The sequence below is a fragment of the Seriola aureovittata genome, chromosome 1 (genome assembly GCF_021018895.1).
Source record: "Seriola aureovittata isolate HTS-2021-v1 ecotype China chromosome 1, ASM2101889v1, whole genome shotgun sequence".
Classification (NCBI taxonomy): Eukaryota; Metazoa; Chordata; class Actinopteri; order Carangiformes; family Carangidae; genus Seriola; species Seriola aureovittata.
In genome coordinates, this window is record NC_079364.1 from 18,827,129 (window position 1) to 18,845,270 (window position 18,142).

At 41.5% G+C, this 18,142-nt stretch overlaps 2 protein-coding genes across 2 annotated transcripts; both read right to left on the minus strand.

Annotated features, from left to right (window-relative positions):
* Positions 1 to 44: 44 nt before the first annotated feature.
* On the minus strand, positions 45 to 11,811 carry qser1 (glutamine and serine rich 1). The gene is made up of 13 exons (XM_056380473.1): positions 11,139 to 11,811; positions 9,723 to 9,832; positions 9,059 to 9,196; positions 5,496 to 8,831; positions 4,533 to 4,837; positions 4,082 to 4,198; positions 3,766 to 3,899; positions 3,492 to 3,679; positions 3,215 to 3,352; positions 3,030 to 3,127; positions 2,353 to 2,499; positions 2,041 to 2,136; positions 45 to 1,357 (listed from the first exon to the last, which is right to left on the minus strand). Exons 1-13 carry the CDS (start codon positions 11,246 to 11,248, stop codon positions 1,217 to 1,219), a joined length of 5,058 nt encoding a protein of 1,685 aa, XP_056236448.1. The 5' UTR covers positions 11,249 to 11,811; the 3' UTR covers positions 45 to 1,216.
* Positions 11,812 to 12,115: 304 nt separating this feature from the next.
* Positions 12,116 to 16,059, minus strand: prrg4 (proline rich Gla (G-carboxyglutamic acid) 4 (transmembrane)). The gene is made up of 7 exons (XM_056375551.1): positions 15,735 to 16,059; positions 15,502 to 15,609; positions 15,248 to 15,411; positions 15,090 to 15,117; positions 14,456 to 14,597; positions 13,527 to 13,721; positions 12,116 to 13,341 (listed from the first exon to the last, which is right to left on the minus strand). The coding sequence occupies exons 1-7, from the start codon at positions 15,778 to 15,780 to the stop codon at positions 13,314 to 13,316; spliced, it is 711 nt and encodes a 236-aa protein (XP_056231526.1). The 5' UTR covers positions 15,781 to 16,059; the 3' UTR covers positions 12,116 to 13,313.
* Positions 16,060 to 18,142: the final 2,083 nt, after the last annotated feature.

Sequence of the window (18,142 nt, forward strand, 5' to 3'; positions counted from 1 at the left end):
GCATTTTCAAAATCTGGTGCATCACATAGCAAAAACAAAACATCTAATACATGCGGCACTTTATTTACAAACTGCATCTTTAAAGAACAAGATTACTTTGATAGCATAAAATTGGTAACTGACTTATAAAGAGTCCATTTTTGAAAATTGTGAAAAAAAAAAAAAAACAATGAAAAAGTGTCTTAGAAACTGTAATGAACAAGAGAATATAACAATATTTACTTCTGTGAAAAATATATATCTATTTGTCATAAAATGTGGGCTATGTCTGTAAAGGAGTATAAAGACAACTTTTATTTATTTCATTTTACCCTCAGATAATTCAAGGTAATATTTGATTAACAAAATTCATAACAGCAGTACTGGAACTGCATTCTCATGACTCGCATCTCATAAGCAAAGGGGTGTTTGAAGCACAAAAGTTAAACCACAATATAGATACAGCTTATAGTTACTACATTTCTCCTTCAGAGAATTGCTGCAGTTCCCACCTCCCTGTTCTTTTATACAAAATGTACATTATATATAGGTTGGCACTCCATTACGAAATGGATGTTTTACAAACAGTATATAACTACGGTTATATATAATATATAGAGATTTTTTTTGTACAATATATCAACTCTATGTGAGCCTACTTATCAAATGATTGATGAAGGCATGTTATAACTGTACGCAATCAGATTTCTGCATTTTTATTTGCTGTGCTCTACTTCCTATGCCAATTGCTTTCTATCTAGTGCATATTCACTGGTTATGATTTGGTATTTAACTAAAAAAAAAAAATATTTAAAACAAAAAGAAAAAAAAAAGAAAAACAACAATAGAAATCTATGAAAACACCCATAAAAAGTGGGCTTGTAACTACAAAATCCTACGAAGACTAGGAGAAGCACTATGTGAAAATCTTCCAAACGGCTCCCAAAAGACAAGTCCTTGCCCTGTGTTGATCAGGTTACTGCTTTCTGCTGGGATGCCGTGATGCAGACCATAAACTTAACTGCTGTCCCACTGTTCACCTCTTGCCACTTTTATGCCACAGGCCCCCTGAACGTCTTTCAGGCGAGTCGACTGACAGGCCCCTGATTCAAATCTCTGTGTGGCTGGAAGGAGAGACTCACTCCGTCCTTATCTGGTGTCATTTTCACCTTGAGGCATCCTTTATTTTTAAAGTATTAGACTTTTGTTTTTTCCAGTCTTTTTTGTCAGGGATGAATCATCTGCAGGCCTGCTGCACTTGATTGATTAGCTCTCCAAATCGATCAAATAGCCCCTCTACCCAAGCTCCGTTCTGCAGACACTTCTGTACAGTTTCCTCCTGCCCCAGGTCCCCTGCCTGCACCCGCAGAGATGCAATCTGAGAGGGCAGAACCACAAACAGGAGTATTCATCATTATTCTATTAACTGAGCTTACAGTCTTTCTGAGTCACTTTGGTACATTTCAAGAATCATCCTAAACATTTGCAAAACATTAAGTGCATTTCTTGAAACAATTTTTACAAACAGCACCACACAGTATATTACTTGAAAAAGCCAGTAACTTGCTCCTTAGTTTATCTCTCAAAAGTAAATATTCACATCAATGAACATGTCAGTGCCATCAGAATGACAAGTCGTAGTGTTGTTGTTTTACACGTAACAACTTATGCAATGAACCAATACCTTAAAGTTTTGGAAAGTAAGACTATTCAATAGAGAACCAGTATAATACATTTTGATCAACATGACATTTGAGAATGTAGGAAACAGCAGACAACTGTACATGATCATTTGCAATTTGTTCAAATGAATGGGAAGTTGCTTTTATGATGTACACAAGTAACTAGATGATGTGAAGGTTGAACAAGTTGTTTCGATTTTAGATTTTAATTGTGATCTGAGAAATGTACCAAAGTGACTTGTGGAAAACTGCAATACAACAGAAGCAGGCCAGAATAATAAGCATCAGAAGAAAAAGCTAACTATTACTGAAGAGTGTGTGTGTGTTTGTGTGTGTGTGTGTGTGTGTGTGTGTGTGTGTGTGTAAGACTTTGTCTCACCTCGTCCTTACACATGAGGTATGTGTGGTACTTGTAATGCTGTAAAGAGTGGTAGAGAGAGAACCACTGAGTTTTTTGCTGGTCCACTGTATACTCCTAGAAAAATGAAAAGCAAAACTTTAAAAACACTTCAAGCACATTTAAAAATTGGAATTTTTAAATAAAACATTATTCTAATAGGAAGACAACATGACAGGAGGGGGGACAGTGGCATCAGTTTTCAACAGGATGAAGCACAAATAATGACACTGTGCCCTCTGCTGGACAGATATTAAGAGTACACTGAATTTTACCAAAAAATTACTGTCTTACTTGTGGCACTTTGTTAGGCATCTTGTAGGGCTTCATGGTCTTCTTGTTGTAGGCCTTCCCACTGAGACGCACCTTGAAGGCTGGGGTTTCCCCATCCTTCTTCAGTTCAGTGACCACTGAGATCTCTGGGAAGCTGTCTAGAGCCGTCTAAAAGGCACAGAACAGTCAGGTTACTTAGCTTCATATACTGCAGTCAATGTGAACTTTTTTCTTTCCTTCTGTCATCAAAATAGATCAAGATTGAGTTTGTTTGTAGGCTTGTCTTTGAATTGGAAGTAATGCTGATGAAACCAAATAAAAGTGTAGTGCATTTACAGGACATTGTAAAACCGCTTAACTCAGTTCACCTAACAACAAAAGTGCCTTTCTCTGCTTATGATTTGCCACAGTAACCGAACCTAACAAACTATTTTCCATTGCTTCTAAGAGACAACGCAGAGTGATTCTATTGTTCTTTGTATTTACTATTGCGTGACTGTGGCGTTTGAGTTAATGTAGTGAATGAATGAAATGGAGACATGCAGAGGTGGAAGACATGATCTGCTAAGTGTCTGATGGTTACTTGCTTCTGATTTAGAACATTATCGCCATCTCCACTTCTGTTGCTCAACCTGCCCTTCTCTTTCCCAAAGAACTCACCGTAAAACATAAATATGTAGTTTTGAAGACACACCCACCTTTAGGACTTGCCCTATGTGCAGTTTGTGAAGCAGGCGTTTCCTGTTGTCAGTGATCATCCCATCCACTCTTTTCATATGTGGCAGCAGCAACTCATCTGAAATAAGACAAATCAGTTTTGACCTATTATTAGGCCCCTCTAGCTAAGAACAAAATCTCAATTTCCAAAAATAAATCCACCTACCGTTTGCCCTCTCAAGTGCTGTCATCACATCTTCGTCTAAGGCAATGCTGATAAGCAGTTCCACAAAACTCTTGAATGTTTCCTTCATGGTTCGTGTGTTGAGGAACCGGGAAGCAAACGGCACCGGAGGGTTTAACTCTTCAGCGTGTGTGAATGTGCAAGAGAGAGAGGGAGATCAAGAAGGCATCGAGAGGCAGTGAGAGAGTGGGAAGAGGTTTAGTTCACATTAACTTTTACCCAAACTAGATTTAATGAGAAATGTCACAAGGCCTCTTACCATCATCTTCACCACCTTCTTCTGCAGATGATCCCGAGGCAGCAGGTGAAAACTCCTCCTTCCATTTCCTCCTCTTCTTAGGTGGGGGCTCTGCCCTTGGCTTAAGTTGTTTGGGTCTGGGCTTTTGGCTCTGGGAGACTGAGGAAGGGTTGGCGGTCAAGCCCAGCAAGGTTTTCACCTGAACACCCCTGGGTGGCAGAACCAAGAGAGTTACACCACTGAAGAGCCATGTTTAAAAATAATTCATTTGCATCAGCCAATACTCTTAGCGTACCTTAGTGAGTTCATAGGCTTGCAACGTGGCTTCCGACTACACACTCGAACATACTCCCTTTTGTTAACTGTGTCCAAGAACTTCACATACACCCTCTGGTACATGGTCTTGGCATCACCAAAGTATCCAAGATACTACACACACACACACACACACACACACACACACACACACACACACACAACACACACACACACACACACACACAAAGAAAAAAAACCTTTTTTGACACTTGTTCCACAGTAAACACACTTAATTGAATTATCAAAAACTCACACATGCATACATGGGTATTGGCCTGTCTGCTTTTACTTACACTGTTCGTGGCTGAGAAGACTCTCTTTCCATCTCTCAGCTCAGGCACAAACTTCTGCAGCAGAGCCTTCTGGACTTTCCAGATGGCTGGAGGTTCACTCCCTGCTCTCATTGTCACCTGGACACATGCACACGACAGAGTGCAGAAAAGGCTTCAGTATGCAAGCAAGAGTTGTAGTATAAGAATATGAAAGAGTGGTGTGTGTGTGTGTGAGAGCAGGTTTGGTATTAGTTTTATCAAATGGGCACCTTCAATGACAGATGTATCATTAAAATAAGGGCTTCTACAGTGCTACAAGGCAAGGGGGTTTAGTTCTGACATGCCACATTCAACATTTAACACAAGCACGCTCACCGAAAACAAAAATTCCCCATAAAGCTAAATTCTGCTGAACACCAACATTAATGTTCACAATTGTTCATTTTCCAACCATGTTGTTTTCAGACCGTACCTTCAAGTTTTCGATATCTTCATTCCTGACAACAAACTCGTCCCTCTCCCGATACATTCCCTCCCCTCCGCTGTCCGACAGTTCCTCATCAGTCAGTCCCTCGATGGCCACAGTCATCAACTGCACAGCCAACTGGCCTGGCGGGATCTCTTTGGAGTCGTCTTTGGCAGCAAACACAGTGCCTCCTGTCATGGTGTTTGTTGTTAGTGGCGGAGTGGCTACCTGCGGCAAACAGGTCTCGGTGACAGCGTGTGGCATGGTGGGAACTTGGTCTGGCTTCATCATCGATCCAGGGCTTTGGTTATCTGGAGAAGGGTTGTTTATGAGTATATGAACATGACAACTCTATTAGACTACACATGTGCAGATAATAAAGACTTTTCAGACAGTATTTGTTGAAGAAAGGGTTACACATCTAACTGAATATTTCTGCTGCTCGTTTGAGGTACTTTTGTGTGACAACACCCAGTGCAAAGATGAAAGAGAGAATGGACACCTAACTAGTCAGTAAGTGCTAAATGTAAACAGAAACGGACACTTATGAAGAACTAAAATCACCTTAATACCAACTACTATTACCTTTTTAGCTGTGGATAGTGGTAGCTTGTTAACAAGTATCTCCGGTTGGACTTTAATGTCTATGGAGCTGTACACAGACAATGTTTATGGAGTTTGCCCCTGGTCAGCTTCTTAGTCCTATTTACTTTTTTTTTTTTATCAGACAGTTTGTGATTTAAAGCAGTATTTTGCCAATTTTAGGCAAACATCTTGCATGTCTGCTTGTTTGTTTGACATTAACATTTTAGTATGTTGGCTCTCTTACGAGGGTTTACTCTTGTATTTAAAATTGTATATGATGCATTATAATCAAAACCCCAACAGATGAACAATAATATAAACAAGTGTAGGTTGATGCTCTGATAACATTTTAGCTCTTTACAAGCTTATGCCGGGTGTTATTACCTGTCCTGGTTTTCCGATCTGAAGACTCATCCAGAGCTGAGAGTGCTGAGCTGATGCTGTTCCTCAGGGCCTGGTTCTTTCCAGTGTTCTCCTCTTCATCTGAGCTGAATGACGGCAGCGTTTCCAAGTTCTTTTGCAGATCCTCATCCAGGCGTTTCTGCTGAGAACTCGCTCCTTGACTGTCCTGGGGAATCAAGGGCCCTGGAAGAGTTTGCAGTTTGGGAGGCAAAGCAGGCAAAGTACATGGCGGTGGTTTGGACGACGTGCACGGCTTTCTGGGTCGACTGATAGTTCGTGTAGGACTTGCAGAGTACTGCTGTTTGGGGCCAGATTTGATGAAGTCAAGGAAGGAGCCAATGAAGCCAGTTTTGACCTCTGGCTGTTTCTCTTCCACTTCACGGATCTTCTGCCTGATTCTCTCCTGTTGTGGACAACCATCATACATATTGTGTGAGGCAGAAGGCGAGCTTACATCACTACCCCTGGAGTTTTGCCGCTTTGCCTGCCCACTGCGCTTGGCCGCTCGGGCCTGTCCACTCTCCTCTTCAGGACCACCTGGTTTGGTCAGGGTCTTGGAGCGAGCCTTCTTTTTGGGAAAGTCTTCACTGCCTGGGCACTCCATAAGGCCGTCCTCTGTTTTAATACACTTAGCATTCCCTTTGACTCTGCTCTGTAGACCTGAGGGATCATAAACCTGCCCAGCTAAGTGATAATCATTCTCAGAGCTCCCTCCATCTCCATTTGTGTTGAGCTCAGAGCTGCTGTTGTGGTGAACAGATTGACCCTGAGAGTCTGTGGCCATCTGAGCTCCATTTAGTGTCATGGTCAAGGTGTGGGAGTTAGTGTTGGTGATGATTGGCTGTTGTGCTGAGGAGAAACTAGGGGACATGTGCCTTATATCCACAGTCTGGTAGTGCCCTTTAGAATCAGCAGAGCTGGCCATCACTGCCATTTCAGCCTCAGCAGAGGATGCAGCTTTGACAAAGTCTTGTGGCGTGACGCCACAGGCTGCGACCGTGGCAGCCAGGATGTCGTCAACATTTGACAAAATATTTCTGTCGTCTGCAAGTAGCATAGAATCCGGGAAGCAAATGGAGTTGAGAGCAAAGTGGTTCTTGGCATCATTTGAATGCTGATTTGCTGACTGGCTGTAGTGGTGTTTAGAAGAATCAGGGCATCCAGAGCTCTGTCCTGACACTACTGTGCCCTGCTGACTGTGGGTTTCAGTGACAGTGGGACCCAGTAGTTCCCGATCCATCTGAAGGTACTGGACATGAACAGGGCCCAGACCTTGGGGCTGTTGAATACTTTGCACCGATACTACCTTTGAGGGGTTTTGACCATGGTGGACAATGGGCTGCTGAAGCAGAATCATCTGGTTAGGTTCAAGGAGAACCTGAGAGCTGGGGACGGTGATAAATTGGGTGTGGGCCGCCGGGGTCTGGCTCTGGGACTGATTGTGATTCTGGTGGTTTTGTTGATGTGGCTCAGGGGATTTGAGTTGAAGAGGGTGCTGCTTGAGCTGTTCTGAGCTTAAGGGTACATGTGAAGATATAATACTGGAGTTTGTAGTCTTTGTGTTGGCAGTGTCCTGACCATTGGCACTGCTTAGATGAATGTGCTGTTGGCTCAGAGAACCCATTCTTTCATCCTTTACCTGTGCTGTGTGTGTATGACCCAGTCCCATGAGGTGGTCATCAGAACGTGAATTGCTCCGGATAACACTTTGTGTTTTGTGATGATCATCCATTTTTGAAACAACATAGATGACATTGGGAGCAGCCATGTTGTTGTCTGCTGCCGTACCCTCCATAGATGCCTGCTGGAGAGCTTCTAGCTCCTGGATAGGAAGCTCTTCAAGTTTCTGTTTGACATATGTTGGCTTTATGTCCTGTATTGAGGATCTGACGTTATTTTGTAAGGCTTGAGCAGATGAAGAGTAGGTAGGCAACGGTGCAGACAAAAGATATTTATGGGGCTGTGCTTGTTGCTGGGACATAGTGTCATGTGTTTTACCTCCCACTGAGGCTTGCATGAGGTTGTAGTCTTGTGTAGAACTAGATGTGGCCAAACTCCGCACACATGTGGGTGGGTAGGAGTTAAGGGATTGGTTAAGGGATTGTCCTGTGGCGTAGCTCTGAGACTGAGTAACCGAAGCTTGCCCCTGTGACTGAGATGTAAAAGTCACATTTGGGGCACCCTGAGAGTGGGATGTGGGGTAGCTCTCAGAGAGATTCCCCTGACACAAGCCCTGGACCTGGGCTCCATACTGGACCTCCTGCCCCTGGCTCAGGCCGGGACTGGAGGAGTAAACAAGAGTTTGACTAACAGTTGCCACATTACCAGACTGGCTAGAGAGGGAAGGTAGAGTCTTGTAAAGGGATGAGAGTTTGTCAGAGGTGGAACTAGAGGGCTGTGACTGTGTGTGGGGGGTGATATAGGTTTGAGACAGACTGCTGGACATTAGGCTAGGCAGCTGGACTGACTGCTGATTAGCAATCACTGAGTTCTGGTTCTGTCCTGGGGAGGAATATCGCTCCGGTTCTGTCAGGTTCTGAGTGTGGCTGTGACTCTCTTCACCCCCAGCAGGGTGTGGAGCTAGTTTGGCAGAGCAGTCTTTAGCCTTCGGCACCGAAGTGGACGAATAAGCTTGAGTTACTGAGTCTGTTTTGGGTTGTGGAGCACCATTGACCCCTTGAGAGGAATCTACCCCAGTGGAAGGGCTGCAGGAAACTGGGGTGTGACGGGACGTGTCCTGCTGGTAGGACACATCCGCTTCATTGCCAGAACCAAAGTACCCTGGTAAGGAGTGCTCTGAATTGGGCAACTGCTCTGAGGCCGTGTGGCTGCTAGAAGGCCTCTGGTGGTGTTTGATCACACTACATTCACGCTGAAGAGCTCTTTCAATAGAGCCTGAAAAAACAGTGGCTCCATAGGGCTGTGTGGCACCGTGAGGGGCAGGCAGGGTAGAAGGTAGCAGGCTGAACTGGGGTTGTAGGAGGTGGGGGGCTGACTCCTGGGCCGAACGGTAAGTGGAGGACTGGACAGGCAAAGCAGAGCCCAAACCAGGGGTAGAGAGATGATTGAAGGCCAGGGCACTAGGAAGCACAGACTGGCTTGATTTGAGATGTAGGAGGGGGTCATGGTGAGAGAACAGGCCATTGGTGGAAGTGCTGAAGGCAGGATCCTGGAGAGCCAGGGAAGGGTTGGTAGCGTAACTCCTAGAAGGGTAGGCACCGGTGTGCTGATAGGACGACAGAGCAGCAGGCGAGGGAAAAGTGGCAGTAGAAGGCAGAGCACCAGTCAAGTACAGCTCTGTGGTGGAGGAGTTTGTACCTGTGTGGCACAGAATAGACAATATAAGGACAGGACAGGCAACGTGAAGGGACAGAATCTAAACAAAATTCAACATAATAAATAGAATTTGTATACACAAAAGATAACGGAAGTAATAAACAAAAATTTTTAAATACTAACCAATGGGTTTAATTTTGCTTAGACTTATGTTAAATGACTTTTCATAAAAACAATTACAAAGACTAAATGAGTGGATGTGTTCTCACCAGCAGGCCATGATGGGGGTCTAAAAGGAGGAAGCAGTGAGGCACTAACAGGACCAGCCTGAAGGCTTCTAGACTCCATGGCTGACAGGAAGCTCATGATTGAGGTCTCAGAACTATTACTGTTTGAGTCAAGTGTTCCTGACAGTCAAAAGAGGAAGAGAGAGATGATCACAGAAAGAGACAATGTGAACAAAGGCATTTGAAGGAAATAAATTCAACAGCCTAAAATATTGCTAACCTAAATTGTTGGTTTTATATACTATGGTTTAAGATATTTACCTCTGAGTTTTCTCCACCCATAATACAATGACGGTGGAAAAAGTGGTACAGTGCTCAAAGCATTTAAAAATGGCACTGCTGAATAATCTTTTTGTAATACAAGCTGTTTTTGCTGAGGAAATTGTCCCAATTAAGCATTTCCAACATCTGTGGATTATCCAAATTAACAGGGGGCATGAAAGACACATTATGGATGAGTTTATCAAATATAATTTGATAATAATCACCTCTTCATTCACCTCCACCTATTTGAATGCAAACCTCAGCATATAAAACCAAAAGTATCTGCATAATTAGATGCCTCTAGCAGTAAGTAAGAAAGTAAGGATTGTTATATAGCTAAACGGAGTCCTTAAAGACATTGCTTACAGCATCCATAACTCACCTGCTGCAGCAGGAAGGTGTGATGTAGTGTAGGTGGGAAGCTGGTGGGTGGAAGTGTAGCTTTGCCGCTGGAGGAGCTCTGCATCAAGGTGTGTTGCACCATAACTGGGACTGTATGAACACAAAAACACAGGTGAGTTCTCATCTTCACGAGCAGAACAGCACCAAACCATGTATGAACAAGCAAATCGTGTGTCTTGACACACAACGCACCACTAAATACAGATTATAATGTGATTTAACTGATTCAAACTGTTCCCTTTTTCATCGCCTCCATTTGCAGTCCTTTCAACACTTTTTGCATTCACCGATTTCTGAAATAATAGCAAATGGCCTTGTCCGTTTATAAATGACAATTTCTTAGCCTAATCGACAGCCACAAACTACAGACTTGTGTTATCTAGGTCACAACACATCCAAAAATCTGTTATATTAGCATTTCTGAACATGTAATCAACACATTCATGGTATAATTTACTCGATTAATCATTATTGTACACTGATTAGCAGAGCAGTAGAATGATTTGTTTTTTGTCATGCAACAAGTCAACTGAGTAATCATTTCTGTAGTCTAATTTAGTTGATCACCTTTATTTACCTGCTCTCTCTTTCTCAGTCTCTTTTTGCTTTAGGATAAATATGTGAAAAGACTCAAGAGATGCACAGAACTGCATGGATGACTTCACAAGTGCTACTTTTATCTTACATATTTGAAGCAGATACTACAATTTTGTCATCGAGTATAGTCCCTCTTTTCATTATTATAATATGCAGTAGAAAAACAACAGTCTCGAGTTCGCCTAAGTTAGAGCTCTGCAAGTTTTGTAGGTTTTGTGGTGACATTCACTCTGTTTTAGAAAACATAAAGTAAGTTACAAGATAGCAGTGGTCTCTATAAAGGGTCTTATACAAAGAATAGTGGCTCAAATATGCACAGACCTCGACACGTCGCCTCTTTGCTCTTGGGTAACAACACCAATAGCTATGTACCACTAATTTGAAGTGCTATAACTGACATGACTAGCATCGGTTGCTAGTTACCTATCTTGTTTTGGCTTTGGTGAGCACCTGTGGGTCAAGAAAACAGGCCGATAACATGCTAGTTTAAGCTGCCTAGCTGCTAAAATTGTTACAGATATATAACAACACTACTATCTAGTTTGTAGTAACTCTGTTCATGGCCATGCTGAGGAGACGGTGTGCTAGCGAAAACTAGCAAGGTGGGAGACAGTAACAAACGGCTAAGAAACCACTGACAACTCAAAGCCTCCACAACTCCGCTGAAATTCCCACATTTCTCCCAATTCCTCCACCGACAACAACACGGACCTCCGTACTTTTCTCTAAGAGCAAAGCTAGGCCCTCCATCACCGAAATTTCCTTCGGAAGGTGACCCGCCCTCTCCTTCATCTTTTACCTTGGCTTGATACTAGCTGTGCTGCGGTCATAGGCCCAAGAAGCTACGGTCTGTGCTGGTGGAGCCAGCGCGTCCGCAAAGCTGGAGGTCGGGTAGTTCCTGTCCATCATCCGGTGAAAGATTCACTTCCCCGACGGAGCTTCGTGGAGCAGCGGACACACATCGTAGCAGCCCGGGTCCTACCCACCGACCGACCGACCGACCGACCAGGGCAGGCAGTCCCGTCTGAGCAGTTCGGCAAAACCCGCCGCGAAGCAGCTATATTCCCGACAAAAGCCTACCTTTCCTCCCTCTGAGAGATTTCGTTAATTTTTGTTCATCTCCCGTCATGTAGAGTCGTGAAAGCCCTGCATGGTTTCACGTACCCATGTTATTAGGTTTCCCAGGATGCACCACAGACTTTGGCTGCAAGTTTTGTAGTTTTCCTTCCTTCTACCCAAAAGTTCATATGTCTCCCTCGTGCATGGTTCCTGGGATCATGTAGATTCCAAAACTTTTCTGTAACGTCATGAAAGCCCAACATTGGTTGTAGCCTGCCTCTGCTAGTTTACAGTGTTGAAATAATAAGAATAATCGTAAGGTCTAAAATAGTTTTGTGCATACTATCATTAATTTCTATAAAATTTAACAATAACAATAATAAGCTGAATGAAATTTCAAAAATATTAAGAGCCCCAGTTCCAGATGTAATGGAGCCTGTTTGGAAAATGAAACTTGAAATAACTTTTGTGCTTTTATTAGCAGCCATATTAATTAACTTAACTAAAGGATAGGTTCATATCAGGTTTGAACCTGGTTGTTCTGGTCTAAAATCATAATACTTGTGAAAAGGTACTAACTGCAGTGTTCCAGTTTGCACATTTCTATTACAGTTGAAGAAAATATCACATATCATCTAATGCGGCTGATAAAATTCACAATAAATTTCAAAATGAGTGTGAACTTCATGCAAACTCATACAAAAGATGAGACATAAAAATAATTAAAATATCCATTTTATTTTAAACATCTGTACAAGGTTTTTCATTTCAGGTAGATATGCTTCAGATCAGCCAACAAACAATCCCTCAATAAATTCTCATTCCATTAAAATCTTTGGTAAATGTAATTTACAGCAACATAACTACTTAAATCTTGTATCTCTGCATTATTTAATGAAAATGCTCATTCAAACAACAGTTAAGTGGCTGGCATTGGCTCAGACATGTTGAATAAACTGTTGTACTGCAACTTTTACAGCTGTTACATTGTTTTTAACTATCATATTAATCACAGCCATAATTTTCTTATATAACTGTAAAATTTCCTTCCGTGTAAATGTAAAATGTTATAAAACTGCCTTTGAAGAGCTTCCGCCTCCATCTGTTCATAGTTCATTTAATAATTAACCACAACGTAGATATTGAAAGTAAAAATGACTTCACATATTAGTAGAGCATCCTCATTATCTGGTGACTCAAACACACATTTTCTGACACACTATTACTTCATAAAGCAGCAAGAAAATCAGCACATTAAAAAAAAAAAAAAAAAGTAAAAGATGTTGATACACAGCTAAAGGTATAAAGTGAATCTTAAAGCAAGCTGGTAGGTTCAGTTCATCAAAAACACTTCCTTTACAGCAAAATTGACAATCATGCCATTAAACGCTGTTTTGTTGGTATACTTTTCCTTCTGAAGGAGACAGGAAGCTGTACAACAACACACAGTCTGTCTCTTTGTGATTACCATTAATACTTAATGTGTAATAAAACATAATCCTAGTCATACACTCACCCTAATATACATGCTGTATCGGAAAAAGGGAAAAAAAACGCTCCTTTAAGAGAATAAATACTCCTCCAACTTAAAGCTGCTGTGTTCAACACATTACTGAGTCTTCATTTTGATAAAAAGCAGCAAACTGGGTAAAATGTATTATAAAGCTCATTCAACACAATGCAAAGCATAAAATTATTTAATTTTAGAGAAAATAGCAGAGGCTACCACAAAATAAAATTTTGGCACTAGCAGGTCGAGCAGATAAGATCACAAATGTATGAGTGGAAGAGAGCTTAATCAGAACAATAAACAGAAGACATAAGGCACTGTTTTAAATCTTGTGATGATGAAAAAAGAGCGGAGCATCAGAGTGTGGATATTAGTTGTATTTTCTGGGTCCAATTTCTGAAGGTACTACCGTCGAATACTTCCATGTTGTGAGCTAAAACCAGAAATAAGAGAAAATGTTATAAAAATTCGTGAATTACCTGTCTGTGACTGCATTATGGATTGTGTGTTTGTGTGTGTGTGTGTGTGCGCACGCACACACACACACACACACACACAAGGAGGAGCCAGAAAAGTGAGTCATAACATAACTGCAAATACAAATGCATATGCAAATACCCAGGATAAGGAGGAGGTGGGGCGTCATGTTGTCCACTTTTTGTGATTGCCTGCTCGTAGGAAGGCAGTCCTGGGGGATCAACTTCCTCCATAAGGGCCGGGGGTCCAGGTGGGAGCACAGGTTGTAAGGAAACCTCCTCTAGCCGTCGCATTATTAGAGAAGCATTACTTCTCCTGGGGCGGACCCGAATGGAACTGTGAGAGAATTGTGGACATATATATTCACATGTGTCATTCACCTGTGACCTGCTTAATACCTCCAAGTATTAAAGTTAAAGTGAAAACCAACTTGTGATAAAACTGTGCACAACAAAGGGCATTTTTAGGCCCCACCAGTGCTACACGGTGTGACAAGAAGAAGAAACATATAGCTAGAACAGGTGGAGAGCTGAATCAATTAATCGATTTGATTTGTCAACTGACCAAAAATCAATCAGCAATTATTTTCATAGCTGACTACCACAGAACATTCACTGATGATGTGAGTATTTGATGTGTTTCTTTATCGTGAGTCATTGTAACCTGACTATCTGGGTTTTGTGAGGAAAAACAAGCAATTTCAGCTTGGACTTTGGGAAACTGACAGATATTTTCCACTGCTTCATTTTATGATAAGAAAATAATCTGCAGATCAATTGACGGTAATTTTTAGTTACAAACTTAAATACGTGACAACTATGGATACTAAACAAGAGTAGCATCAAGTCATACTGTAAAATCTGGGTTGCAGTTAACAGCATATGAAAATGTCCAAATTCATAAATAGTGTGTGTTTTATTTTATATGGTGGCAGTTTGTTCACGTACTGGGGTTCATAGTGCAAAAGTGCCTTGCGATAACGTACCTAGAAGATGGTTGTATTTCTATGGTAAAAAGTGTGGTGAGATGATGTAACTTCCATTAATAGTAATAAAGACCCTCTCACTCACCTTGCACGGCTGAAGTCACTCTTGCATTTGCCCTGACAGAAATACCACATCAGGAGACCAAAGATAACAATGGCCACTCCAGCAGCAATCAGTCCCACCAAAAGAGATGTCACATCAACCCGTGTGGGCCGCTTGTCCTTATCTGTGGATCAGCACAAACCACAGAGCGCGAGAAGACGGAGCTGAGCTCGTTTGATAACTTCAGCGAGTTGTTCTACATAAAAAGTAGCCACCTGAACATTACATGACTGCTCCTCTTTTTCATCTACTATTATAGCTTACATTTGGCTTCAAAGCAGAAATGAAGTATAGTTGGATTATTTACAGTGACATCTACACAATGAGGAGATCAAAAACCAAATTCAGTCCTTAAAACAAAACAAAATGAAAGTTGCAGAGATTCTGTATGACCCACAGTTTGACATAAGTAGCTCCTTGAGTTATGGACCAAAGCTACGGGGCAGATCTGAGCAGGTGGTGAAACAGGTTTTGAAAACACCATAGTTGTCCCTGCTACAGGCAAGGCACAAAGGTTCCTAAATAATACACTACTATTCTCTTTATGTTTCACAACATGATGATCTTTGTAACAAATTGAAGCATAGGCCTGCCTGCCCCTCTCTCTCTCTCTCACCTTCAGTGTATTTCTTCCAAAAAGCATCCTGCAAAACAAGAAAAAGAAAAACAAACAAAAAAAACCATCATCAGTGCGGTGAACTCTGCTGTAAGGCCTCTTTCTATCTGCTCCTTTAATGACCTCAGTAAGCAGCTCATTGAACAGCATCACTTAACTGTAGCCGGGGTGTTTTCAAAGACCTCCCTCGCCTCCTCGTAATTGCACACTTCTTCATAACACTCCCGCTCCAGATTTCCAGGAACGAAGATCTCAAAGTCAAACCGGTTGAACAACAGATGGCGACCCAGGAACGTATTTGCATCCTCATTATCTACAAACACTATAAGGAGCGTGAACAAACAGATGACATGATTAACAAGAAGGCTGACAGACCTTGGGGTTAGGAATTCGTCGCTACAACATCTCGTACCTTCTTGGTCCTCTTGTGTGGAGAGTAAGCTCCTCGTGCAGGCCAGATCTCCACAGGACAGCAGTTGAAGGAGAATGAACAGATGAAACAACATGCTGATGCGTGCACCTGAGCGCGTACAGCGGGTGGGGCATTAAATGACAGTACAGAGGGCAGAGTAGGCCATCAGTAACAACTTCCACAAACTATTATATGTAAACCAAACAGCTACAGGTTCATATATTCTACATTACCTATGATGAAAAGTGGCGCATAATGTTGGAAGGAGTTCAACACCATCAAAATGAAACCTAGAACAGCGGTGGATACGTGTCCGAGCTTCGACGCTGATAAGGTGAATCAGGAAACGTTCAGGCGAATGACACAAACAACTGTCACAAAATTTCCTCTGAAAAAAAGTTAACGCGGCTCATAATTTGTCTACAAAATACGACAAACTAAGGATGAAGTCGTCACCAAGTCAGCCAAGACAGTTCCTGTGGGTTAAAAAAAGGTTCTGTTTACTCCCAACAGATGTGGCCTCAGTTCTTCCTTAACCACCTGCGCAGACTCAACCAATCGATCACGTTTACCTGGATAATTTGATAAGTCGTGTAAAGTGGCCACTAGATGGCGGCTGTAACCACGAAAGTGAAAGTGCTCTTTAGCAAGTCTTATCACATCCGTGTATTAAATAGGAATACACATACATCATCAGACTTCTGACTCTGAGTCAGAAACCACAACTGCACTCCTCCCAATGCCAAATCATTTGTAGGCCTTTACTCTTGATCACACCTAATGACTTGCTGTTAATGTATGGTTTTGTTAAGCTTTTTTAATTGTTGCAATCAAGGAAATTTGCTATGAACCAGAGCAGAGTTAAATGAAATAAATCTAAAATGTAAAGGTAAGGAGGTAAATATTGAAAATTATGAATGCTTGTGACTGCTCTAGGGTTTTTAACACACTAGCTCTCAAATATATCAATGTATGTATATAAGCTTAATGCTGTAGTATTTTTATGGTACTAAACAACTAAAACATTTTAACACTAACTTTTAAATAGGCTACCATGTAATAGATTTATTAGGTCTTCAACCTTATTTATTGCAGGACTTTTGTCATGTAACCTTTGGCTGACCAACTCATTTACTGGGATTTAAATGGTCATCTTACTTTAAAGACCCCTTAAATTTCAGTTTGCCTAAACATCTGAACTGCTTCAGTCTCAGTGTCTTTTTCATTTTTACAATGCTGTATCTTCATTTATATTTGGGTGTAAATTACTGTTGTAACACAATGCTATCATTAGGGATTGTTGCATCAGGATTCTTTTAAAAGCACTAAACCTTGTCTCATACGATCTCTTAGTAGTTTGGGAGCTGGTGACTACACCCCTGTGTATGGGCCTTGTATGGGAAAAGGATGTGTAATGGGCTCCAGACTATTTTGACAGAGAAGTGGCTTCTTTGATAAAATGCACTTAGTTCAGCTTTTTTTTTTCTTTTTATCACAAAGATTGGTGACTATAGCAACTTTAAAAACATCACAAGCAGCAAAACATGGAGCAACACTGTGAAGATAAAGCTTCCCATTCTGCTCAGCTAACCATCCTCCATAAAAGTGTTTATGTTTGACACTCTCCATATAAATAGACATATCTGTCTCAGAGCCTCTGGGCCTCTTGGTCAGTGTTTATGTAAAGCAGAGATAGGATGCAATTGAACATTATCTCGCTGACTTCTGGATGGTACTAATTGAAGGGCAGTGAGAGCCCCTCTCTTGTATTTGGCTACATCTCTGGAAACTGTCAGACTCTTAGATTTACCCAGAGGAATGTCGATATGAAGAAAAGGGGTGAAGAAAATGAGAAATCCCAGACTTTACCCCATGTGTAATGTCAGATGATATTGCCACCTTACACCATAGACTATAACATTGAAGTTTACTGGTGAGGAATTCACACTCAGTGAGCTAACACAGGGAGATTTATGCTCAGACACAGTCAATAGTGACCAGTGGTGGAAGAAGTGTTCAGATTCTTTACTTGAGGTTCACAATTTTTCAAGTCTGCCTTAAAACAACAGTCAGGTGCCCATATGAACACTGAAATAGTTTGTGCTTACTGAAGTCACTCCTTCTGTTCATACTGGTTATTAAGAGAATCCCGCTTAATCCATGTCCAATGTAAATGAAGGGGGACAAAATCAACAGTCATTGTTATGTGTGAAAACGCATTTTAAAGTTTAACCGAAGTTAATTTGATGCTTGTCATGTCCAGTGGATATCTTCCATTCCATTTCCATAGACTGTCAGGTGAGTTTTATACTAAAAGGACCAGAGATATCTACTTGATAAACAGATTCACAGCTTCAGATAAACTTGCAATCAAGCAAAAGCTGTTTCAATGTCCATAACAGCACCAGCCTATTGTTTTTTAAGACTGCCTTTACTAACTGTGGACCTATCCTTTCAGTAAAAGTACCAGTGCATAACATACAAAGTATTAAACGATGTAACAAATTATATTACACGTAAAAGTCTTAAATTCTTTTGTGAGGGCTTACAAGCAAAAAAAAGTTGGGAACCACTGGTCTAAACTTGAACAATGCATTTTCCAAATGCTATCTCAACTCATTTGCTTTTCATCACTAAACCA